Here is a 25,743-nt window from a genome sequence, read left to right on the forward strand (position 1 = left end):
GATGAATCTGCTACTCTACATTGCCATGAAGATCATTACCCAAACACAACTGGGCGCCCTCTCTCAGACTCGGAGGAAATCTTTCCTGAAAGCCAGCGTGCCTTCCAACCAAATTGTGATTTGCAGACATGATTTTCACAGCTCAGCAACTCCAAGACAAATGCCAGGAGAAACACAAAACAAGGCCTTAAATTACCTGACCAAGTATTTTGACTCAGTCAGGAAGTGCTATGAAAGATGCTGTCAACAGCCAACTATCTAGTGAAATTCATCAACATCCTCTGTTTTCACCACAAAAAGATGTCAGTGACAGTCCTGACACAACAAAATCCTTTGAGGTCAAACAGGAGTGTGTCATCACCCTTTTCATCATCTTCATTGCCACAATGGTCAAGAACAAGCTTCCCAGTGATGTAGATGTTGCATACAGGATGAACAGAAAATGTATCAATGTCAAATCAGTTGAAATCCAATAAAATAACACTGACCTCACTTGTGGAACTTCAGTTCATGACTAAGCCATCTCTGCTCTCTCAGAAGAGAATTGTCAAGCCACATGTAGTGCCTTCACAGAGCACAGTGAAGAATTGGTCTCATTCTCAACCTCAAAAAGGCATAAATCCTTTACCAAACTATGCCAGGTCAAGTTTTGGTCCATCCTTCCATGAAGGTCAACAGACAAATCCTTCCAAACGTGGAACATCTCCCCTACCCGGAAGTTCCCTTTCATCTAAGGCTGATATCGATGCAGAGCTTCAACATCGCATCTCATCTTATTTGTGATATTGTTCTTGGTGATATCTGCATTCAAGGTACAGCTGCCTCATGGTTGCTAATGACACCCCGCAGTTCCTCTCTTACCTTGGGCGGCACGGTGGCACAGTGGTTAGCACTGCTGCCTCACAGCGCCAGAGACCCGGGTTCAATTCCCACCTCAGGCGACTGACTGTGTGGAGTTTGCACATTCTCCCCGTGTCTGCGTGGGTTTCCTCCGGGTGCTCCGGTTTCCTCCCACAGTCCAAAGATGTGCAGGTCAGGTGAATTGGCCATGCTAAATTGCCCGTAGTGTTAGATAAGAGGTAAATGTAGGGGTATGGGTGGGTTGCGGGTCGGTGTGGACTTGTTGGGCCGAAGGGCCTGTTTCCACACTGTAATGTAATCTAATCTAATCTGTAAGTAGCACACTCGGGATGCCTAAGGATAAGGGTCTTCAACAATTGTGATGTCCATGCCAGTATCAAGATCCTTGTGCATTAGGCGGTCACCCTTCAAACTTTGTTATATCACTCCAAAACTTGGACTACATATAGACGCTACCTCCAGGCCCCCTGACAAGTACCATCAGCGTTATTTGAGACGGATTCTCTGCACCAGCTTGAAGTACTAATATCAGCTTGAAACAGCTAACAGCATTAGTATTGAGACGATGGTCATCTGATCCTAACTCTGCTGAGCCAGCCACATGCTTATGAAGTTTGAATTATGACTACCAAAGCAAATCTTCTTTGCCGAGCTCAAGGAATAATGTGGAGGTGCCGGTGTTGGATTATAACCTGGTGTCCAACCCAGTCCAACGGTTTATTTGAAAACACTAGCTTTCAAAGCACTGCTCCTTCATCAGGTGCTTGTTAGCAAGTAATTGTCAATGACAGGTTGGACAAATAGGACTTTGAAAATTCAAACAAGGCTCAGCCCAAAGCAACGGAAGGAAAAGAATGAAGGAATTGGTAATGAGGGTGCAGAATTTACAGCAAATGATAACAGCAATAACTTCAGTTACCTGCTGGTTTAACTGAATAAAATTGCAATTCATTGAAGACTGGAAATCAGTTAAACAGTTCAATAACTTACAGGCATTGGATGATTTGGGAAAGGTAAGAGAGGAACTGCGGGGTGTCATTAGCAACCATGAGGCAGCTGTACCTTGAATGCAGATATCACCAAGAACAATATCACAAAATGATATGGACTCCTGGCTTTTTACAATTAACAATTACTTTCCAAAACTAATGAAAAATCCAGGCAACGTAGGTTACTCACCAGTGTTTTCTCCCTCCCTTCTCCAAGCTTCCGTCTCTTATGAATGTGTTTACTTCTATCAATATCCACATCACCATAGATATTTGATAAATCATCCAACAAAATAAGGGGAATTTGGTTGCTAGAAGGACTGGATGCTAAAAAGAAATGATTGTAGCTATAAAATCAAAATTCATAAAATAGCATCATTATCACAAGAACATATCTACTTCAGTAGGTGATCTGCAAAGTTACCAATGTTTCTTCAACAGCACCTGTCAAACCAGAAACCTCCCAAATCACTTAGAAGGAAAAGGGCAGCATGCAAATGGGACCCCCACAACCTGCAAGTTCCCTTCCAAGTCACATCATATCCTATCTCAAAGATATTGCAATTTCTTCTTTGCCATTAGATCCAAATCCTGAAACTCCTCGAACATTTACCTTTACTAAGCAGATGGCAGCAGTGATTGCAAGGAGTTTGGAGACCATGCACGTACTATCCCATCATGCATTTACCTGATACACTCGATATGCCCTCCAGCCCCACAAGATTCAGGGTCAAAGAGCTTAAGACTTAGTTTTGTATATCCGGTTTCCTTAAAGAGTCAATTCTTCCACTGCAATCATTTAAGCTAATTTGCTTAAAGCTAAAGCCTGTCTAAAGCTTGAATTTGTTAAAATTCAAAAATCCTAAACTAAAAATGAGCTGTATTTCCTAAAATAACTTATGCAAGTTTATTTTCTTCATGTATGATCACAAGTGTTCATGATATTTTTCCATACTCCACGAATTTTGTATAGACAATGACTGGAATTCATTAACTGAAATTCAATATAAGAGTCACTTCTGCAATGTGTCATAGTGGCATCTGGTTGTACCTAATGAAAGATGTAAATATCTTCTGTTTCACGCAATGCAATTCTAAAGTAACTGCAAACTGCCAACAAACATGCATATTTAATATCTTTTATATACCAATACCACCATATTACTTCGTTACAAAATATGGAAACTCCAAGAAACATAAAAGAGCTCCAATTCTGGATAACATTTTCATAGGAATCCTTTAACTAACCTTGAAAAAGAGATGGTTGGATACTACTGACATATTGGAATGCATTCTTGAAGAAAATCAGCAGTGTAGAATAAACAACTTGATGCTTATATTTCCTGTGACCTTCATCATCAAAGTTATTTATATACCTGCATAAATCTTTCATCCGGTGCAGAATTTCACCACAGTTCCTGAACAATTAATTTGAAAGAAAATTTAGAACCCAAGGATTAGTGGAAGAAAATACTTGCACAAAAAGAAAACATTCAATAGTACAATGAACTTCTGGTTGCAGTACTTGATGTACAATCAGTTTAAGAAATGTTTGTGTTGTATGTTCATGCTTTGAATAGTTAGCACAGAAAGAATGAAACAGCATGATAAGAGTACAATGCAAGTGCTGAGTCACTCATTCACTTTTAACGTTCATAGAGTGAGAGAGTCATACAGCAAGGAAACAGACCCCTCAATCCAACCAGTCCAGGCCAAACATATCCCAAACTAAATTAGCTCTTGGCCCATATCCCTCCAAACCTTTCCTATTCAAGGACCTATCCAAATGTCTTTCAAACACTGTAATTGTACCTGCATCCACCACTTCCTCAGGAAGTTTATTCCACACGCGAACCACCCTGTGTAAAACATTTGCCTATCGTGTCTTTTTAAAATTTCTCTCCTCTCACCTTAAAAATGTGCCCCTAGCGATTCATATTTGTAGATAGCAAAGCCAACTGAGGAGAAATCAGTGCTTCAACCCAACTAAAACCTTTTCTTAAATTGAGGAAACAAAGAAACTGGAAAGTATCAAAGTTTAATATATCATGGGGAAAATAGGGAGTAGTTAAAGCTGAGTTTATAAAACATCAGGAAGATTGAAAGGAGATAAAGTATTCAACAGTTTTGAAAACATGCAGTGTGTCTTGATTTTGACATGACAATCATGCTTATTCCATTTACAATTTTCATTGTGCCACAATTGAAACTGCATTTTCACAAGGATAATGGGCTCTTTACATCCCCTCCTAGACTAAAATATCTGAAATTTCAGAGGAGTGATGAATGTATAAACATTGTCAAAATGTCAGATCAACATTCTTTCCTTGCAGATTAGAGATTTTCAATTATTCCATACAATAGTAGGAAATCAGACTTTAATTTTGATTAACTTGAGGTAATTTCAAAACCATATTCAGTGTCTTTGATGTCTATGAAGCTAGGGCAGCTTGGTATCCAGTAAACAACTGTGTGGTGTAGCTCATAGTCTGTTGATTCTGAAAGGTTTATGTAAACATACTAAAACTGACATTAATTTATTAGTTATTTTCCAATGGCGATTTGGCAGTCCTACATTAATTGGAGGAAGTAAGGCACTAAAAGTTGAATCTAACCCCAGAAAGGTGACTGCTGCTGCCTATTCATGTGTAGATGGTGCCAGTGACGCTGAGTTATGAATATAATCGAAGTTAAGTGGAAATTGGAAGTACTGTTAATTGAATCACACTTTCTTGTTTTCTGTGCAAAATCTCACGTCAACAGATCAAGTCTAACTTAAGAGGGCTTCTGATTTGTGATGTTTTTAAAAATCAACAAACTGCAATAACCAGGAATGGAACCCATAATGAAGGATTTCATTTTATTTGCACCTCCTCGGATACAAAAGTAATGTTTGAACTGCTTTAACAAAATCTCCGTCAGATTTTGCAAATGTTATAAATAGCTCAGTGAAAAGCACTATTAAAAATCGACTTGACCGTTATTGCACGGTTTTGGTCTTCGTGTGACCTAGAAGCGAGATCTATATGATTCACACCCTTTCGCATTTTTCCAAGTGTGCGTGGCCCAGAGTAGCCATAAACTGTTTTCATGGAAAACTGTTTTCGTGCAAGGGACACATGTACTGAATTAAATTTGGTCAGCAGCCTGGCTGCAAAAAAAAGGTTAATAATTTGACATTACTTAAAATACTCACCAACCCCACAAGTAAGATGCAAAATAAGCCCTCTGATTGTTACATTAAAATGTGCAGTTTAGAAGACTTTTCTACAATACTTATTCCAGAAAGTAATAGGACACTATACTCAATTAAAATTCTCACCTGTTTGCTTTGTCCATCTGCCACTCACACCTCATTGCCACAACAGACATAATTTCAAACAATCTGTCCCATGGTTCCATTATTAATGATGATTTCTCAGTCAGACCTTCTATGATATATTTCTGAGTACTTCGTTTGGTCGGTGATTTCATATCAGCTGTGTCTTGGGAACCTAGCAAAGATAGAAGTGTTAACTATTTAACAAACAAAGCATAAACAGAGAAAATGCAATTCTGTATATCCACTTTGGATAGACTTTTTAATTTCCTCAGCCTATTTCTGAAAGATCTCGCTATCCAAACTATATACAAGCAGTTGATTCATATTACACAAATTATTTCTGCAAAATAATTCTGACAGACTAATTTACTGGGCAAAACATCAGAATTAATTTTACATTCTAGATTGTTCATAAACAGTCCTATTTGCAAATGTGATCAAAAACATGCCTTATTGTAAATTAATTGCACTGATGTATGATTATAGTATTCTTTTCTTCATATGCCTCCAAATACCCTGGCAGTAATCAATAATTTTCCAGCATTACAGGTACCAATTAGTTACTCATAAAATGTGGCATCACTTGAAACATGACAATAGATTAAAGGAGGAGATCAAACTCCACAATTCAGTTCGATAGTAACTATCCTAGAAGGCACCAAGGTTTAAAATTATAAAGGACTTCCGAATCAAGGAGCACTTTCGATTAGCCATAGAATAAAGCAATTACTTCCCCAAAGTGACAGTAAAAACTAACAGCAATGGCAAAATTTCCTGCCAAATTATTTTGATCTTCTAGAACAGTGTTTCTCAACAGGGGCGGAAGCGCCCCGAGGGGCATTTGCCTTCCTTTGGTGGGCATCGAAGTCAAAGGCGGCGGCAAGAGGGCACTGAACGATTTTGTAGAGAGCTAACCAATCACTTGGAAGACTGCCGTGTCCTTGAAGGACATTGCTGTGTGCAGACGGATAGTCGCATAACACGAATGATGACATTTATGTTTTGTTGTATATAAAGTATATTTCACAAAAGTTTTCAGTTTTCAGCACTGCAGTTTATTGCAGTTATATGTGCAAAAACTGACTTTGGTGATTTGGGGGCGTTGCATGATTTCAAGGTAAGAAGGGAGCATTGAATATAGAAAGGTTGAGAAACACTGTTCTAGAATAAGCAGAGAGGAAATATAGAGGCATACTTCCATGTCCCACAGACTTCTCTCACAATAATCCAGCATATACCTAAACATGGGTAGGCTACTTTGATAAGGAGAAATTAAAGCAACATCATATGTTAAATATTAGAAGAATAATTGCATAAAACAGAAGTCAAGTGTTTCTGTGTCCATGAGAAGATATACTAACTTGATGTGCGTTATGTGACATGTCAGGTCAATGGATCAACTATTAAAGACAGTTCAATGGATAATCTAATGTAAACTTCTCTCAGCCAATAATCTCTCTGACCGATGCAAGTGTTGTAGTCCACCAAAAACATTCTGAAGAAAGTCCACTGAACTCGAAACATTAACTCTGTTTTCTCTTTACAGATGCTGTCAGGTCTGCTGAGTTTCTTCAGCAATTTATATTTGTGTGTTTTAAAAACATTCAAATTCTGACTACAGAAACTTCACCAAGGTTAGTCATGAAGCAGACAGAAATTCTTCCCTTTCTTCCAGTGGACTTCAGACCAGTGTGGCAAGTCTCACCAGTAGTCAATCTCGACTACTCCTGCAATACTATCTAGCAATCAGCTATGGAATAAGGCAGCGGCCTCAATAGCTTTTCTATTATGAGGAGAAAGATTTCGATTAAGGAGATTTAAGTGAAGGAAAGCAAAATTGAAGTCTAACTTCCCAAAACCAAAACTATATCAGAAGTGCTTTAAAATTCTATTCATATAAATTAATGCAATTCATCATTTAAAGGCTATACTATTTATCAAAAAATTACTTTTGAACAGCAATTCTTTCTCTTACAACTGGCCCGTGGTTACAATGCAATACCTTGATGCTGGCTTTCCAATGAAGGAGATCTGGTGACGTAACCAATATAAAACTCTGCTGCCTTATGGAGATACTGATATAACAGATTGGCAGGTAATCTCACATCAGGGTTATTGATAATTAGAGGAAGGACATCACATACTATAGATACAAAAGGTGCATTGTGTTAGAGAAACAACTGCATTACAAGAAAACATTTCATGTGTGATATGACATTACAGACAAACAACTTATTCATATACTGACCCACGTTCAAACTAAAGTCCAGCTTTAGCAAAGGAAAAAAAAAATCCATGCCTTTTTATGTTAAAGGAGAAAAAAAATCAAGAGTACTTTTTGACTTCCCAGGACTTCTGATGTCCAATGAGGATCCAAATGTTTGGATTATAACACACTATTATGACATCCCATGAACTGGAAACTGATGAAAGGATACTCACTAGATTTTCAAATGGTCTGGACAACAGCACCTAGCATCTCACCAATCAATCATGCCTCATGCGACAGAGAGGAAACCGTCAGCAACTTGCACATTGGTCAGGCTCAGCTGTGATGCTTATCAAACTCCATTCCCGCACACTGTCTTATAGGTGGCAATGGCAAAAAGGACCCTGACTTGTTATTCCCCTCCTGTGCGCAGGAGCACTAGAGTTGATTCCAAAACTGCTCTGGTTGTTATTGGCTTAGTTTAAGCCAGGGATACAGATTGAGATTTTCTTAATCTACACAACTCACTACCATACATGGTGTACATACCAAGAAGCCATCAGCAAGATCCAAATCAAAAGCAACCCAAGCATTGTTTTGATTCATATATTCGTTTTTTTTTACTTTCTTACCAAATAACTTTCTAAAACAATTGACTGGTGAGTCTTGATCATCAAGGTTTTCTGCTTCCAATAGTGTTTCACCAAGGCTAACCTAAATTAAGAAACAAAGCAAAAAACATTTATCACTAGCAACTTGTTCATACCCAAAAAACCTCTTCCAAATTTTCAAACCACCTCTCTATTGTTAAAAAAGTTTTAAAAATGCAATGCTTGCTAAAATGTGTCACATATGCAGGATTGGTCACACAGTCAGCTGCATAATTATCAATACAGAAGAGGGATGCCATTTTCCCATCTAACTCATCTTTTTATAAAAGCCCATGACCCATTCCCAAACACAATCTCTAACCACCTCACAGTCATAGAACTGTACAGCACGGAAAGCGGCCCTTTGGTCCAACTTGTCCATGCTGACCAGATATCTGAAATTAGCCTAGTCCCATCTGGCAGCACTTGGCCCATATCCCTCTAAACCCTTCTTATTCATATATCCATCCAGATGTCTTTTAAACATTGTAATTGTATCAGCCTCTACCACTTCCTCTAGCAGCTCATTCCATACATGCACCACCCACTGTTTGAAAATGTTGTTCCTTAGGTCCCTTTTAAATCTTTCCTCTCTCACCTTAAAACCAATGCTCTCTAGTTTTGGACTCCCCCACCCCAGGAAAAGACCTTGATTATTCAACTATCCATGCCCCTCATGATTTTATAAACTTCTATAAGGTCACCCCTCATCTTTTGACGATTCAGTGAAAATAGCACCAGCCTATTCAACCTCTCCCTATAGCTCAAACCCTCCAAACCTGACAAAATCTTTGTAAATCTTTTCTAAACTCTTTCAAGTTTCACAACATCTTTCTGATTGGAAGGAGACCAGAATTGCAAACAATATTACAAAAGTAGCCTACCTGTCCTATACAGCTGCAACATGACCTCCCAACTCCTATACTCAATACTCTGACCAATAAAGGAAAGCATACCAAACGACTTCTTCACTATCGTATCTACCTGCAACTCCACTTTCAAGGAACTATGAACCTGCACTCCAAAGTCTCTTTGTTCAGCAACACTCCCCAAGACCTTGCCATTAAGTGTATGAGCCCTGCTCTGATTTGCTTTTCCAAAATGCAAAACATCACATTTATCTCAATTAAACTCTATCTGCCACTCCTTAGCCCATGATTTCATCGTGCTCTACAGAAACCTTTCTACAAATAAATCTCAACAAGACAAATGCATTTTGATAGGAGTCCTAAATCTGCCTTCCTTTACCTTGAGGTCATGGTTAAGCATTAAAAACTGTGCCAGACCAGCCTGTTCTATTTCACTTATACAATTAAGTATATATTCCCTTTCACACTGATGGTTTTCTAAACAGAAAAATCCTAGTATTCATTGCATTTGCTTGATTTGTTGATTGTCTGAACTAATCATTGTTAAGTGGTTGACTCCATTTTGGTTGGGACAAAGCACTGGGTGTGCAAAGCATCCACCTGCTTCACATTATAGGTTCTTTTTAATGTAGAAGGCCAACCATGAGTGGTTTAGTGATGGAGAAGGGCAAAAAAACAAAATTCAGTTGCGTGTCAGAGCACTTCTGGACATAAGAGAGAGGGGAAAAAAAGCCAAAGTCTATTTTTAATATAAACTGGAGGGTTGTGAATACAACTATCAATCAGACGAGCCAAAGGCCTACGTGATGCAGATTTTCACCAATTTCATGAATTGTGGAAATGAAGTAGTCCAGCAACAATTAATTGTTGAATGATTTTTTTGAGCCACATACTCGCAACTTCTGCTGACCCCGCAACTTTCATTGATTGCCCAGCTGGTCTTGTGACCTCACTTCAGCAAATTACACAGGGCACTAGTTTGGCACTGCATAGCTTGTGAAATGTAAGTTTGGCCCAGGCCACAAACAAGGATCGTTTATTAACTGAAATAAAGGTCAATCGATGTGCTCCATAAGTCAAAATTAATTTCTTTGTCTTCTGCACTATGTCTCTCTCTCTCTCTCAACTAACCATGCCAATTTTGTTCTTCTATCGTACTTTAGTCAGCTTTATCGCTTCTTTCGCTAGCACTTTTTCTTCAATCCATTTGAGGGATGGTGTAGCAATGGAAGGGAGATGTTGAAGGCTGGTAAGGTGCATTTTGCAATCATGATTCCCTTAACATCTGTACATCTTTCAGTACAACTTCTCCCTATAATGGCATCAATTTCCTCCCCAGTATCCACTCTCAGCTATAGTCTTCGCACTTTTCATATATGATAATTGTTCAAGCTCTGTATGTGGACTAACTCGGACATCGATACCAATTTCTAGTCACCTTCAACCATGAGAAGTCATTTTCCCTCTCCATTGCTCTACTTTTAAACTGCAAGTCAACATTTTTAAGAGTTGGAGGCATTAGACATATTTTAAAAAGTACAGTGAGAAAATGTAGACAGAAGGAATTTAGACAACTGATGAAGTCCACTATATTATGAGCAGTAAGATTTAAATGTACTGTGATTATAGGTGGCACTATGAATATAATGGCCAATTAACAAAAATGGAGCACAACTTCATGTTCCATGACACCTCCAAATCAAACCAGTAAGCTAATTGTGTTTTGCTAAAAAAAAGCTGTAATTGAGACTGCCTAGAAACATGACGTTGGGGTGACAAGTACAGTTAAACTAGCTGGATTTCACACCTACTTTACTTGAAACACAAACAGAAAATTGCCAAAGTAACTACACATTGTCAGAGTATACCAAATAATTTTTAAAATAAATTAACAGTTAGTAATAGTAATGAAAATTGAGCACAGAGATGAAACCATGAAAATAAACCATCAGCAGTACACCTCTCCTTGGTGAACTGCATTCCTGTAAATGAATCCAATCCAATGGTCCTCCCTACATACTGAGAAATAATTCTTGGACCATAAACTTCTGTTCACCTTTCTCCCATGAGAGAAAATTTAGGGAGAAAAGCCCAAATCCTATTCATCCTGGGATTCCCAAAATTATTGACATAGTAAACAGCAAGAGCTGAAAAATGTGTTGCTGGAAAAGCGCAGCAAGTCAGGCAGCATCAAAGGAGCAGGAGAATCGACGTTTCGGGCATAAGCCCTTCTTCAGCAACACATTTTTCAGCTCTAATCTCCAGCATCTGCAGTCCTCACTTTCTCATAGTAAACAGCAAGCCCAATCAATATTCCCAGTCAACAAAGCTGAAATGAGAGTATCCAAACACATCATACTGCACTCCCCTCTAATGTCTCTATATTCTTTCACTGTGATGGTTAACATTTGTCATGGTACTCAAATTAAGATTTTATTAATTTTCATATAGGCTCATTATTACCTCTTGGCTTTCTTAATTATGTGGCAAACCAAGAATTTGTTTATCTTTTCTGCAATCTTATCAATATCATGTCCTACCGTCATGGTCCTGCAACATGTACCCCAGATTCATTTGCTCTTCCACAGAATCAATTCTAGGGCAAAAACTGAAATTTTGAGGGCAGAAGACATGTGAGAAGACAAAAGGGAGACAATAGTACTACCTAATGTGGGAACACCTGCAATTATAACATGGCAGTCAAATGTCAATATGGATGTTTGTTACTATGTTGACATAGAAAACTGACTTAAATTCATAAAAGAGAAGGAAGTTTCATGTACACTAAAGAAGGCATAAGTCATAGGATTTTAACATAATTGTAAAAGCTATATGGATAAACGGATGCAGCTGCAAAACCAACAGAATGCATCCACATAAAGTACAGAAACCACATCCAGACATTTGAATGCCTATGTTTAACATCACGAACATCCTCTTATTTCAGTATTTGGACTTTCTGATCTTTAAAAAACTTCAGCATAATTCCACAGTTAGAAGGGATAAGGATTTTACTCAAAAATGTAGTACCAATATATTAACCACATGGATTCATATCTCAGTTCAATGCATTTTGACAATTTTTATCCAGAGAAGAGTACAATGGTCCACTTCTTGATCAATATTTAGAGTACTGTCCAGTTTGTTGATAGGTGGACACCTAACATGGTGTAATCCAGATTACATCCCTAACACAACTGTTTATAGTTGATAATGAAAACCATCTCTGCATTCTTAGAACACACCAATAGCAACTGCTGAAATAGAACACACCTTGTCAGCAATAATGTATTGGTTTGTTAACAACACAAGAATATGTTGGATCAATATTATATAAGTATACATACTCCGTGCTGCACTACAGATTCCGGGAATCGTCTCAAGAGCAGCAACAACATTTCTGCTCTCTCCAGTGTGTTGAAGCATTGCTCTGTAGCTTTAAGAAGCATTTCGCATTGTATTCGACCTGGAAGAGTCTCAAATAATCCTGCAAAGTAATTTAACAGAATTTCACATCTCGTGTCTATTACATTATTTGTAGGTCAGTACCTCAAATGATTCACATTTGGCTCACACAGATCTCTTGGACAGAATCTGTCAGGGTAATATTTCACAAAACTTACATATTGTCAATAATTCATAGTCAAAAAATGTTATCCTTTACTATTCAAAGAGCACATTTTACTAGAAATGTAGGTAATCTGTAATAATAGAGAAGCCAGCTTGGGAATTTAGGTTAAATTTCAATCCACCTTATTTAAAATAGGACAATTACCTTAGTGTGCCTCAATGATAGTTTAAAATCTCAACACCATTCTAGCCATACAAAACTTCTTTTTACTCTAAGTATGAATTTAGTTTTGTATCATGGAATAGTAAATTCTTTCCTTTTGTGGGAAAATAGCATTTTAGTACAAAGTTCATGTTATGGGTAGTAGAAATCTGAACTCCTACCCCCTAAGCATGTAAATATTAACACAATTGGAGTTTGAAGATAGAAATAAATTGTTAGGTAGGGTCATCAAATGTTATGGAGTAAAAGCAGATAAATTGAGTTAAGGTGCAAATCTGCCATGACCTAATTAATTACCAATTTTTGTGGCACTGTCTACAATTAATTGGGAGAAATGTTATGCCTTTTTGTTATATTTATTGTAACAGCCTCAAAGATTACAGAAGCCCCCACAGAAAGCAAGAACAAGCACGCTACCATTAGTCCCCATCACAGTTAGCAGCACATTCATGCAAATGCAATTTTCTCACTATTTTTCAGTCATTGTGCATAATGTTACTTCATAAAATTATAAACATGACCATTTTTCACAAAGCCCAGAGACAAGCTCCATCTCTCTACTTCCTTCTATGTAGGTTTGCTCGCTGAGCTGGAAGGTTCATTTTCAGATGTTTCATCACCACACTGGGTAACATCTTCAGTGAGCCTTCAGACGAAGATTTGTCCAAATGCTCACTGAAGATGTCACCTAGTATGGTGACAAAACATCTAAAAATGAACCTTCCAGCTCAGTGAGCAAACCTACATCCAGAACATCAACCTGAGCTACAAATCTTCTCAAAACTCGCTAACTTCCTTCTATGTACATAGACAGTGCCATTACTGAATGCCTAAATAACAAATGTTCAATAGGACATTGACCATGCAGAGATTTAAAATCAGCAGAAAGATGAATATCACTGTTTTATCAATAGGGACACAGACTGCAAACACAACTAAGTTACATTAAACCTGTATAAAGCACTGGTCCAGTCTTAACTGCAACGTAACAGTTCTCATAGGTAGAAGCAGGAATAGACCATTTGGCCCATCAGGCCTGAGGCATCATTAGAAAGATCATGCTTGTTCTGATTGTAGGCTTAAATCCATTTTCCTGATTGTTTCCCTTAACCCTCAACTCCAATGTCAATCAAAAACTCAAACATTTTAATGGACCCATACTTCAGGAAGGGTGTAGAAGTATTTGAAATCATAAAGTAAAGACCACAGGAATGTTTCCAGGCATAATAAACTTAAATTATTCACCACAAAGAAGGGGAACTGGCAAAGAGATTTGATGGGAGTTATACAAAATCATAAGGGGTCAAGACAGAATAGGGAGAAAAAAATTGTTACCATTGTGGAAAAATTAAGAAACAGAGGGAACAGAATTAAACTAATAGGCAAATGAAGCAACGATAACATGAGAGAACTTTTTTTTAAAGAACATAGCTAGTGGTAAGGATGAAAATGCAGAAAGATTCATTTGAGGTATTCATAAGAAAAGGAATAATATTCAGGACTAGAGGGAGATGAGGGAGTCGCACTAGCTGAATTGCTACTTCAGAGTGTCAACACAGACACCATGATCTGAGTGGCTCCCATCAGTGTTGTAATTATTCTGTGAATCTATGAATGAAACTCTAAGCTTCTAATACTTCATTCGGAGAGATGGCAATAACTAAGATTATCGTGTTGTGACCAGGTACTCAATTCGACAAAGCTGTTTGTGGTGAGTTTACTTTATATACACCAAGCAACTTCAGGGTTTCATGGTGCTCAATCTGTTTCATTGATGTTCAGTAACATAATATTTTCATAAAGTTAAATGACAAGTACCACATCTCTAATGGAAACTTATGAATTTTTGTATTTAATCACCATCTTTCCCCTGTTGAATGGATTGTGACACGTAAATATGGTGACCATCATTACCCTAATCAAAAAGAACTATGGACACTGGAGATCAGAAACAAAATCAGAAATTGCTGGGAAAATTCAGTAGGTCTGGCAGCATCTGTGGAGAGCATAGCAAACTGTTCTGAAGGAGGATTACTAGACCCGAAACATTAACTCTGCTTTCCTACCATAGATGCTGCCAGACCTATTGAGCTTTCCCAGCAATTTTTGTTTTGTCACCATTATCCTAATACTTATTTTGACAACTTAGGGACTAGTTTTATTTTCTAGACAAAGACGGTTCTAGCATCATGCTCTGGAAGAAGCGAGAATAATGGTTGTCAATTATTGCAGCATTACTTTCTGATATACAAGGACTGGTATTAAATGATTAGAAATCTGTAACAAAACTGAAGGTTATTTTTCTTAATTAAAATTTCCTTATTCCAAATCATCTAATGGTTCATTTAAGCATTAAGCTCCCATTTCCTTGAGTTAGTTAATTTAAATGAAAGGACTGGATAGTTCAATTTTTTAGCAAAAAATATTTTAAATTGCTTGTATTACAAAGTCACTCAATGTGTTAGTTAACTATTTTCCTGAATCATGTCAAAACCAGCAAATGGTGCTAGAGCATACAATTTCCATATGCTGTTATATCTCAAAAAACACATACAGGATTCAGATATGATACTAATAAGCCAAATGTACTATCTAATAGCTGCATATAAGCAGGACTGTGGCAGTACTTATGGATGTAAACACTACTGAACTATTTAGTTTGTTGAACGCAAAAGACTATCTCACTTATTTGCATAAAGTCTATAAATAATCACTCTTTGTGGTCAACAATGCCTTCTGCAGCCCTCTCATGTTACACATGCACAAAATTATTATTTCTTGTTTCTTTGCCCTTATGAACAGGAACAATGAATTTATGGAAAATTCAGAGCATAGTGCCACTTGTACATATGCAGACAGTGCTCAAACTAGAATCATGGGCAGATTTATGGCATGCACAAAACATTATGCAGCATAATTGCACATTCCAAATCTTAGTCCATAGCCCTGTAGTTTACAGCACCGCAACTGCACATCCAAGTGGTTTCTTATAAAATGGTAAAGTTTTCTACATCAATCACTCTTTCAGGTTATGAATCCCAGACGCTACCATCCTCTGTATAAAAAATTACTGAACTACCTTCTAACCCTTCTACCGATACTGTATACCTATATTCTCTGGTTACTGACCTCACTGTTAATGGAAAGGAGTCCTTCTTATCCGTTCCATCAAGGCTATTCATAATTTCCTATGCCACAATAAATCTTCAGCATCATGTGCTCCAAAGAAAACCACACCAGCTTCTCCAGTCTTTATTCATTGTTAAAGTTCTTCAATCATAGTAACATTAAAAAAAAACTCCTACTGATGTTTCCATTAGTAGGACAGATTAGGACTTGAGAGCACAGCCTCAGAGTAAAGGACAAGGACTAAAGGCTCACCCATTAGAACTGAGATGAAAAGGAATATCTTCCACCAGAGGTTGATGAATCTGTGGAAAATATTAGCACAGAGGACTGCGAAGCCAAGTCATTGAGTATATTTAAGACAGAGATCGAGTGGCTCTTGATCAAGGGTTACAGGGAGAAGGCAGGAGAATAGTGTTGAGAAACATATATCCAGAATCGAATAGTGGAGCACACCCGATGAGTTGAATGGCCTAATTCTGCACCATATCACCCCATCTTATTGTCTTATATATCCACTCGAAAGCAATTACAGTCTTTCTGTAATCCAGTGACCAGAATTATAAAGGAACTCGAGTTGTGGTCTAACTTGTATTTTATCTGCTTCAATGTACCCTATGAATATTAAACATATAATTCATAAAGCTGAACGCAAATAAGTATTTATGTCAAAAATACTGGGCAGTACTATGCAAAAATGTACTAGAGGAGTGATTTCGAATTGCAAGTCCACTCAAGAGGATCAAATAATTATATAAATTACTGTTCGCTAAACTCCAAGATTATTGCCTGTCATTTGCTGACGATCAACTTGCATATAGAGGCAAGTATTTTTTTTTCTTAAACTTGGAGAACTTTGACAATTTTGAAATGAGATATGATACTTTCTGGAAAACTTTCAATTTGTGACAAATGGGAAAATAGGTCATTTAAGATGGTAAATTATTCAGAAACTCATGGCTTGTTTGTACTGTAGCATACAAAATGCAATAGAAATAATAGGAACATGCTGTTTGCATTTAGAGAAATACCACAGGTACATTGCTTTTAAAACAAACTTCGTCTGTGGTTCTAAGTCATGCATCAATCTGAAATAACAATTTGTACCCAGGCTTCCATCTGCAATACTTCTTTAGTCAGAGGGTTGGAACTATATAAGGATATTCTGGATCAGTGGTGCTGGAAGAGCACAGCAATTCAGGCAGCATCCGACGAGCAGCAAAATCGATGTTTCGGGCAAAAGCCCTTCATCAGGAATAAAGGCAGAAGGCTCTCTGCCTTTATTCCTGATGAAGGGTTTTTGCCCGAAACGTCGATTTTGCTGCTCGTCGGATGCTGCCTGAATTGCTGTGCTCTTCCAGCACCACTGATCCAGAATCTGGTTTCCAGCATCTGGAGTCATTGTTTTTACCTCTACTATATAAGGATAGCCTGGAGTAACTCATCTTCCAATGTTTTCTTTCATTAATTTCTCTGTCATTTAAACCTATCTTCTGAATACTCTCCAAACACTGTACACTAGCAAAAGTTTACAAATTCCATTTCATGGCATGCCATTCAGTAACAGTAAGTTGGTTTACCTCTGTTTGACAAACACACAAAATATAAACTACTTTTCACCTCGTAAAAACTGTGTTTGCTTGTCCTGGGCATCATTACGCAGTGCTGCTGTAATAACATTTATTTCTCTCCATACCATTGGTTGATCAGGGAAATTTACAAACCTGGTATTTAAAACAAAATGAAGTGAGATGCTTGGAATGCAAAGACTACTAAGTTACTGTTTTGGAAAGCACACCGTTATGAAACTATAACTATTCCAGTTGTGAATTCAGGTCAATTGTGGCTGGCTGAAATACATCAACCAATTTTTTAAAAATTATACATTATACAGTATAGAATATAAAATAGTTTGATTTGTGACGCTATGGCAAGTACAATGTTTCACTACCCAATGCAGATATATCGAATTGTAAAATTGCATGAATTGCATTATTTGCCTTATGTGCAAAGGTAGAGGCACAAATCAGGAAGCTGGAAGGCATTGGAATCATCAAACCAATACAGTTTGTGGAATGAGCAGTACCGGTCATACTGTTTGTGAAGCCTGATGGGTCAGTTTGCCTTTGTGGGGATTTCAAAGTAAGAGAAAACTGCTTTTCACAGCTGGATAAAGACCCATCTTTCATGAAGTTCAACATGAAGCTACCTTTTGAGGTATCATCAGCCTGTACTATTTTCCAGTAGATGATGGAGAACATTCTACAAGGTCTACCCCAGGTCACCATTTAGCTGGATGATGTGCTAATAATTGAGACGACAAATAAGGAGCACTTAGAGAATTCGGACTTTGTCCTTAGACTTTTCTCCCAGTCGAGCATACCTCTTATAAAGAAAAAACTGTTTGTTCCAGACACCCCAAGTGACCTACTTGGGCTACAGAGCTGACAAGACCAGGATACACCCATGGGAAGATAAAGTAAAGGTGATCAAAGATGCCCCGACTCCCACATCTGTACTGGAGCTTAGATCTTTCCTTGGGTTAGTGAATTATTATGGAAAATTCACACGTAACTTAGCCTCCATCCTGGCATTATAGATAAATGGTCAACCTTCGAAATGATCTTGTTGCCAATTGGAGTGGTGGATGCAAGCACAGTTATACCATTTAAAAGATACTTGGATAAGTACATGAATAGGAAAGACTTGGAGGGATATGGGCCAGCAGCAGGCAGGTGGGACTAATTCAATTTTGGTTGGACCAAAGGTCTGTTTCCATGCTGTATGACCTGCTGAATTATCATCACTCTCTTGTTGCCAAAAAATATTCTATTTATAATTCCATCTATTAATGTTATAAGCATCAGAAATATTAAATGCTTGTGTGGAAAGTGGTTTATTGCATTACTTACATGTCATAAAGTAGTCTTCCAGCTGAAGCTGTTCTCTCAGCATTTCGTTCAATCATGTACATTTCATACTAAGAACAGAAACCATTACATGTTAAGCAGAAAAATCCAGGAAACTAATCCATTTTGATTTGATTTCATAAAAGCATTATTCCACTATAGCTCAACAATATTTGAGAGGAAGCAAAGTACCCTGCCCAAGCCACTGTGTGACTTTGGGAAAAAGAATCCCAAATTTTAAACCTGGAATTGTGAAATGGGTAATTTCACAATGATCTCAGAAACCATTTGAATTAAACGAGCTCTGTCACAATCATCACATGCCAACCACCTTTTAATAAACCATCTCATCCAGTTTTCATTTTGTCATTTGGAACTTGGCTTAGCAAACTCTGCACTATACAATAACAGCCTGAAAGCTACAGTCAGCAGTGAAGTCAAGCAGGCATCACTGATCATGAAAAAAGCTGCCCATGAAAATCTAGAGATTTCAATGGTGTGGATTTTTCCTTTCCCAGAGCTAATTTCATTCTTTAGCCTAACTTCATTCTGGCATTTGCTATAGATTTTTTTTAAACAAGAAGCCAATTCAGAGTATTCGAGAAGACTTGTTGCTCGGGTTGTGGATCAGTTTATTGACGCTTGCTGAGCTGGTAAGTTTGTTTGCAGACGTTTCGTCACCATAAGTCAATATTGAAGAATTGACACAGACAGAAGACTCAGAAATAACAAACAGTTTTATAGGTCACTTTTTATCATTTTAACACAAGTGAAATAAAAATTCGAACATTTACATGGGATAAATTAGAAAGGGAAATATCAAACTTTAAAAAGAAATCAACAGAAATGGCATGAAGCAATTTGACATTCTACAAAAGCAAATTTTCAGGCTCAAGGAGTTGTTCAGTAGAATTATGAATTAGTACATTAAAAACTATTCAATGGTTGACTTTTCCCAAGAGTGTTTAAAGCAAAACTTATAATAAGTGCAGGATCACATCAAATCACAACAAAGCCCAGACTAACAAAGCATATTGAAACATGCTTTCCATTTCTATTTATTGTTAACAGTTATAAGGTATTCAGAGTTCTGTGCATTTCATAAACCAAAAGATGAAGTGTGTCCCTGAAAATTCACCTTAATATCATTCCTCAATGCACATATCACAATGTGGGATTGCGATCTTCAGTTACATAATTCAGTGTTAATTTTCTAGTATTTTGCCTGTCAAAATTGAAAACTTATATTCATGATCAGATTATCTGTTGCTGATCACAGAACAGATGGTTTAAACTGGTTATTGCTGGCTATTTGAATAAGCTTCCATTCTTGCAAAGTGTCTCTGATGAATGTTCTGATTGTATAAAATTAATTAATTTAACGTCTGTTGAGTGAACAACTAGGTGTATTTTGTCCAGCTATACTTTTTTAAAAAAAATTCATTCATAAAATGTAGGCATTATTAATTGAACAATATTTATGGCCTCTACTCTTATCCCTAATTGCCCAGAGGGCAGTTAAGACTCATACAGCTGTATAGCATGGAAACAGACTCTTTGGTCCAACTCATCCATGCCAACCAGACATCCTAAATTAATCTAGTCCCATTTGCCAGCACTTGACCCATATCCCTCTAAATCCTTCCTGTGCCTGTACCCATCCACATGCCTTTTAAATGTTGTAATTGTACACACTTTTAGCACTCCCTCTGACTGCTCATCCCACACACGCACCACCCTTTGCGTGAAAAGGTTGCCCCTTAGATCCCTTTTAAATCTTCCCCTTCTCATCCGAAACCTATGCCTTCTAGTTCTGGACTCGCCCAACGCAGGGAAAAGACCTTGTCTATTTACTCTATCCATGCCTTACAGCTTTTTAATACTCTGCAGCTCAATCTATTAGAGAGAGCTATTGTCAGGCAAAACTTGAAAGACGTTTGGTGCTGTTTCATCTCAAATTCTCCTTCTTATTGCTTCCAAACAGCAACATTGTATTGCATGGATCAACCATATATGGAGCACTTCATTCTCAAGGTGCAAACTCTTCTGGTACTTCAGTTATAGCAGACCAACTTCCATTTCAGCTTATTGTTCCAAATGAGAAAATATGTGGTCTTGCAATAACTGTGACAATTGCTGGTCCTCAAAATTAGTCTTAGTCAACCACATCGCTGTGGGTCTGGAGTCACAAATAGGCCAAACCAGATAAGGACGGTGGTTTCCTTCCCTAAAGGGTTTTTCTGACAATCAACAGTGGTTTCAAGGTCATCATTAGATTCTGAATTGCAATTTTTCATTGAATTCAAATTCCATCTGCCATAGCAGGTTTTGAACCTGAGTCTCCAGAACATTACCTGGATCTCTGGATTTATAGCCAAGCAATAATACCACTAGGCCATTGCTTCCTCCTGAAAATTAGTTCAACACATTAATTTTCTACAACCATAGGTAATCAGAAAAGCAGAATTGCTCAGGAGGATGTGTCAAGACATTCACTGCAAACATGCCATGAGAGTGATACTGTGGTCTTTTAAACAAAAAATCAATAACAGATTTTCTTGTAAGCAACATTTGGGACCAGGATGAAAGTTGATTTTAGGAAATGGGTAGGCCCATGTTTTTTTTCTAGACCTTTTGACGTAACCAGAATATTTTGATTATGGTTATATATTTGGCTACTTGTGTTTAGTTCACCAGTCTGATAGCACCATGGGTACAAATGCAATCAGAAAATTTTGATAGTTAAAACTACAGGAATTATTTCAAGAGTCAATTTTATAACTGGCATTATATAGTACCTGCAACTAAAATAAACTTGCAAACTGTTTTAAGTAGGGTCAAACAAAATTTGACATACAACCATGAAAAGAATATTAAGACACGATGAAGCAGAATAAATTATTAATTTTTAAGCACAAAAGACTTTCCATAGCCTTCTGTTTGCATATATTTTTAAACTATTGCATTTTAAGCACAAAGTCTGTCCTCCAGTGCAGCAGTTGGTCTTTAATCAAGCTAAATTGTTTTTGGGGTCTTAAAAATGTGGCATAGTATTAATCATGGAAAAGTACACCAGTGCAATATTGCAAGTTTACCTTATGACCTCTCCCACTTAGTTTAGACGGGAATTTCTTTATGGTAGGAACCTATCTTGCCAACAGGCACTTGACTCAGCTGGAGCTGTTTTTCCCACCTGATGGATGGCTAAGGACCTGTGAGAGTGATCAGTTAACGCACACAGACCTGTCAATTAACCTCTCTTCCTTATGAATTATTGCCTTTCCACTGTTGTTTGTCTAATTAAGAACATGCAGTGTTTTTGTAATATTTTGTATTAAGCAAGCCTGTTTGTGACAGAAGACTCTTAAAGAAAGAGCTGGTACCCTACTCTCCTAAAGTTTTAGAACGTTAGCTAGCCTGGCTTATAGGTATTAGCATTATGTTGTAACAGTGATGTTATTGGTAAATAAAGGGGAAGACTAAAATTAAACTAAACTGTTTTTATTCTAGACTACCAAAGAGTACGATCTCCAGGACAAACCAAGAGAGGCATACAGGTCGAGCCCATTAGGGATTCCCTGGGCTGTCTCAAATCTGTACTTTAACAAGCCAAGGATGGATTTCATGTGGATAACAAAGGTTTGATATTTGGTAATGAGTCATTGTGTCTATACATTACTAAATTGGACAGTATGCCATACTCAGGAGTCATAAGTCTGGAATTTAGTAAATGGAGTTTGAAGCAGTATATTACCTTTAACTTCTTTTAAGCTTATAGTAATTGTATATTGACATTGTTTTTTTTAAACCATCTGCTGCCTGAACAAGTTATAAGGTAAAAAGAAAACACTATTTAAATCTTATGTACTTTGTGAAGTACTTCGGAAGATTACAATGATTACATACTCTAAAAAGAGACGCCAGCATCAATGTTCAACAAAATACAGACCTGTCATTTACTGAACAGTAAACAACTACGTTTAACTACAATAAATTGGACAAGATTTTCTGATCATCAGTTTAATTTTGCTGCACAAAATTGCTCAATGTCAAACCTTAGTAGAGGAAGGCAATGTAGAATACATAATTAACTGAATTGAATCGAATTGAATTTATTGTCACATGTACCCAGGCACAGTGAAAAGCTTGGATAAAAGCAAATTACTGCGGATGCTGGAATCTGAAACCAACAGAGAAAATGCTGGAAAATCTCAGCAAGTCTGGCAGCATCTGTAAGGAGAGAAAAGAGCTGATGTTTCGAGTCTAACTGACCCTTTGTCAAAGCTGAGTAGGGTAGAAACGGTTTCAAAACCGGCTGGTGCGTGCGTTCAGGCTTTTGTACCTTCTCCCCAATGGTAGGAGGTTGTAGAAAAACATTGCCAGGATGGGATGGATCTTTAAGAATGCTGGCAGCCTTTTCTTGACAGCAGGCCTGGTAGATGGATTCTATAGATGGGAGGTTGGCCTGTGTGATTGCCCGGGCCAAGTTCACCACTCTCTGTAACCATCTCCGATCTTGAATGGTACGGTTGCCAATACCAGGTGATGATACATCCAGACAGAATGTTCTCAACGGTGCACCTATAAAAATTGGCAAGGGTATTCACCGTCATGCCAAATTTCCTCAGCTGCCTGTGGAAGAAGAGATTTAGTTGGGCCTTTGTAACATGTGTCCACATGAAAAGTCCAAGACAGCTTGTTGTGGATAACCACTCCAGAAGCTAAACACTGTCCACTCATTCCACCTCTGTGCTGTTATCGTGTAGGGGGGCATGAGTAACATCCCACCAAAGGTTAATGAGCTCCTTGGCTTTGCCAGCATTGAGAGCTAGGTTGTTCCCAGTGCACCATTCTTCCAGGTCTTCCACCTCCCGTCTGTAGTCTGTTTCGTCACCATCTGAGATTCCACCGACTATGGTGGTGCCATCAGCGAATTTGTAAATGGCATGAGTCCAATATTTGGCGACGCAGTTGTGGGTACACAGTGAGTACAGTAGGAGGCTGGGTGCGCACCCCGGAGGGCTCAGAGTGCACGGACTGGTACTCCGTCTGGTCCCATCGCTTTCCTTGGATTCACACGAAGGAAAACTGACCTGACCTCTGATGCAATGACTGTTGGGATAGGTTTATCAGGAATTGTTAGAATAGGTGTTACCTCTCTGCCGAAATTCTGCTCATAGCGAGCATAGAAGGCAATCTGGGAGGGATGTGTCATCATCTGCCATCTTGCACTGTCTCTTTTTAGAATCTGTGATGTCATTCAGTCCTTGCCATAATCACCGGGTGTCTGTCTGGGTGTCTAGTTTGGATCATAATTGGTCCTTGACTGTCTTAATAACTCTGCGAAGGTCATACTTGGATTCCTTATATTTGAGTGGGTCTCCTGATCTGAAGGCATCATCCCTGGTTTTTAGCAGGTTCTATATATCCTGATTCATCCAGGGTTTCCTGTTGGGGGTACACCCGGATTGACTTCCTCGGTATGCAGTCCTCCACACACTTGCTGATAAAGTCTGTGACGGTGGTGGCATACTCGTCCAAGGTACCTGTGGACTGTTTGAAAATGGCCCAATCAGCCGATTCCAGACAGCACCGGAGTTGATCCTCTGCCTTCTCCGACCAGCACTGGACCTGTATCCATGAAGGGGTCTCCTGTAAGCCAGGAGAAGAAGCACGGCATTGTGGTTGAAATTTCCAAAATGAGAGCAGGGAATGGAGCGGTAGGCATCCTTCACGGTGGTGTAGCAGTAGTCTAAAATATTCCTGCCCCTAGTGGGGCCGGTAATGTTCTGGTGGTACTTGGGCAACACCTTCCTTAGATTGGCTTCATTGAAGTTGCCAGTTAAAATAAATAGGGCCTCAGGGTGTTCTGTTACCAGGGTGTTCGTGATGGAGTACAGCACATCCAGAGCTTCCTTAACCTTTGTTTGTGGCAGTATGTACAAAGTAATTAATATCCATTAATATACATGTATTATATGATTAACTATTCTCATTGTACTGGAATGTAAAACAGCAAACTGTAGAGCATTACATGTTAAAAAGGAAATAATTATATGATCAATGAAAAGCTGTCATTGTTGACAACGGCTACATAGCCATCATTGGTCCATTATATCTTCCACAATGTTCCCATCACCCCTTTACCAACACCTTTACAAGTCCTATCTCCCACCCTCCCCCTTTCCTCCGACTCACACTGACCTGAATTCCGAAATCCGTAGGGTACAACGTCCTGGCGGTAATTAGCCACGCTTTGGCGGCCCATGGGTCCTCCGCCACTAAATCTCGAGCTTTCTTCACCAGGAATTCACAGTCCACCTGAGCCGCCATGATTCCGCCAGTGAGAGCGGCCCAAGCGCGCAGGCGCACTCAACCCGACATGCGTAAGAGGTGGGGCGGGCACTGCGCGTGCGCAGACCTGACCGGTGGTTCAGTGGAGGCGCCGGTGGAAGGTGAATGAGTTGGGAATAGTTTTAAAACCTTCCCGCAGGATGAAATTACTTTCGCAAAGCACTTTTTAAAAACCCTGAGACATCCCCAAACTTTTCTACCACAGTCAAAATGTTATCAGGTAGGAAAACACAGGAAGCCCTGCTATTAGCAGCCACTGTTAATCTACATTACCATTAGATTCAGAAGCAGAATTAGGCCATTCAGTCCATCGACTCTGCTCTGCCATTCGATTAAGGCTGTAATGTTTCTCAACTCCATTATCTTGTCTTCTCCCTATAACTTTTGATTCCTTTACCAATCATGAACTTTGAATCCTTGCTCTTATATTCTAGCCCTCTCAAAATAAATACTAATATTGCATTTACCTTCCTATCTAGTAACTGAACTTGCATGTTAACTGTAAGAGAATCCTGAACGAGGACACCTAAATCCCTCGTGCTTCTGATTTCCAAACCCTTTCACCATTTACAAAGTAGTCTGTACCTCTTCTTCCTACCAAAGTGCAAAATCTCATGCAGTTATAGGAAGGGAGAAAAGCTGCAAATACAGTCAGGTAGAT

The 25,743-nt window shown here is 38.4% G+C and overlaps 1 protein-coding gene across 3 annotated transcripts in view; it reads right to left on the reverse strand.

Moving 5' to 3' along the window:
• The window catches only part of ints10 (integrator complex subunit 10), a 70,255-nt gene extending 45,191 nt beyond the window's left edge, over positions 1–25,064 (reverse strand). For all 3 annotated transcript variants that reach the window (XR_015753330.1, XM_087980080.1, XM_087980079.1), the window contains exons 1-9: positions 24,933–25,064; positions 18,732–18,799; positions 17,440–17,543; positions 12,248–12,387; positions 8,014–8,095; positions 7,175–7,315; positions 5,173–5,344; positions 3,099–3,268; positions 2,041–2,177 (exon numbers count right to left, since the gene is read on the reverse strand). Coding sequence is in view for 2 of the 3 variants with exons in the window: in XM_087980080.1 (XP_087836206.1) it covers positions 2,041–2,177; positions 3,099–3,268; positions 5,173–5,344; positions 7,175–7,315; positions 8,014–8,095; positions 12,248–12,387; positions 17,440–17,543; positions 18,732–18,799; positions 24,933–25,061 (1,143 nt within the window). In the remaining variant the exon portion in view is untranslated. The remainder of the gene's footprint in view (positions 1–2,040; positions 2,178–3,098; positions 3,269–5,172; positions 5,345–7,174; positions 7,316–8,013; positions 8,096–12,247; positions 12,388–17,439; positions 17,544–18,731; positions 18,800–24,932) is intronic.
• Positions 25,065–25,743: the final 679 nt, after the last annotated feature.

Source organism: Chiloscyllium plagiosum, unplaced genomic scaffold (assembly GCF_037043375.1).
Source record: "Chiloscyllium plagiosum isolate Xiang-an unplaced genomic scaffold, Cpla_swu_hap1 HiC_scaffold_36, whole genome shotgun sequence".
NCBI lineage: Eukaryota > Metazoa > Chordata > Chondrichthyes > Orectolobiformes > Hemiscylliidae > Chiloscyllium > Chiloscyllium plagiosum.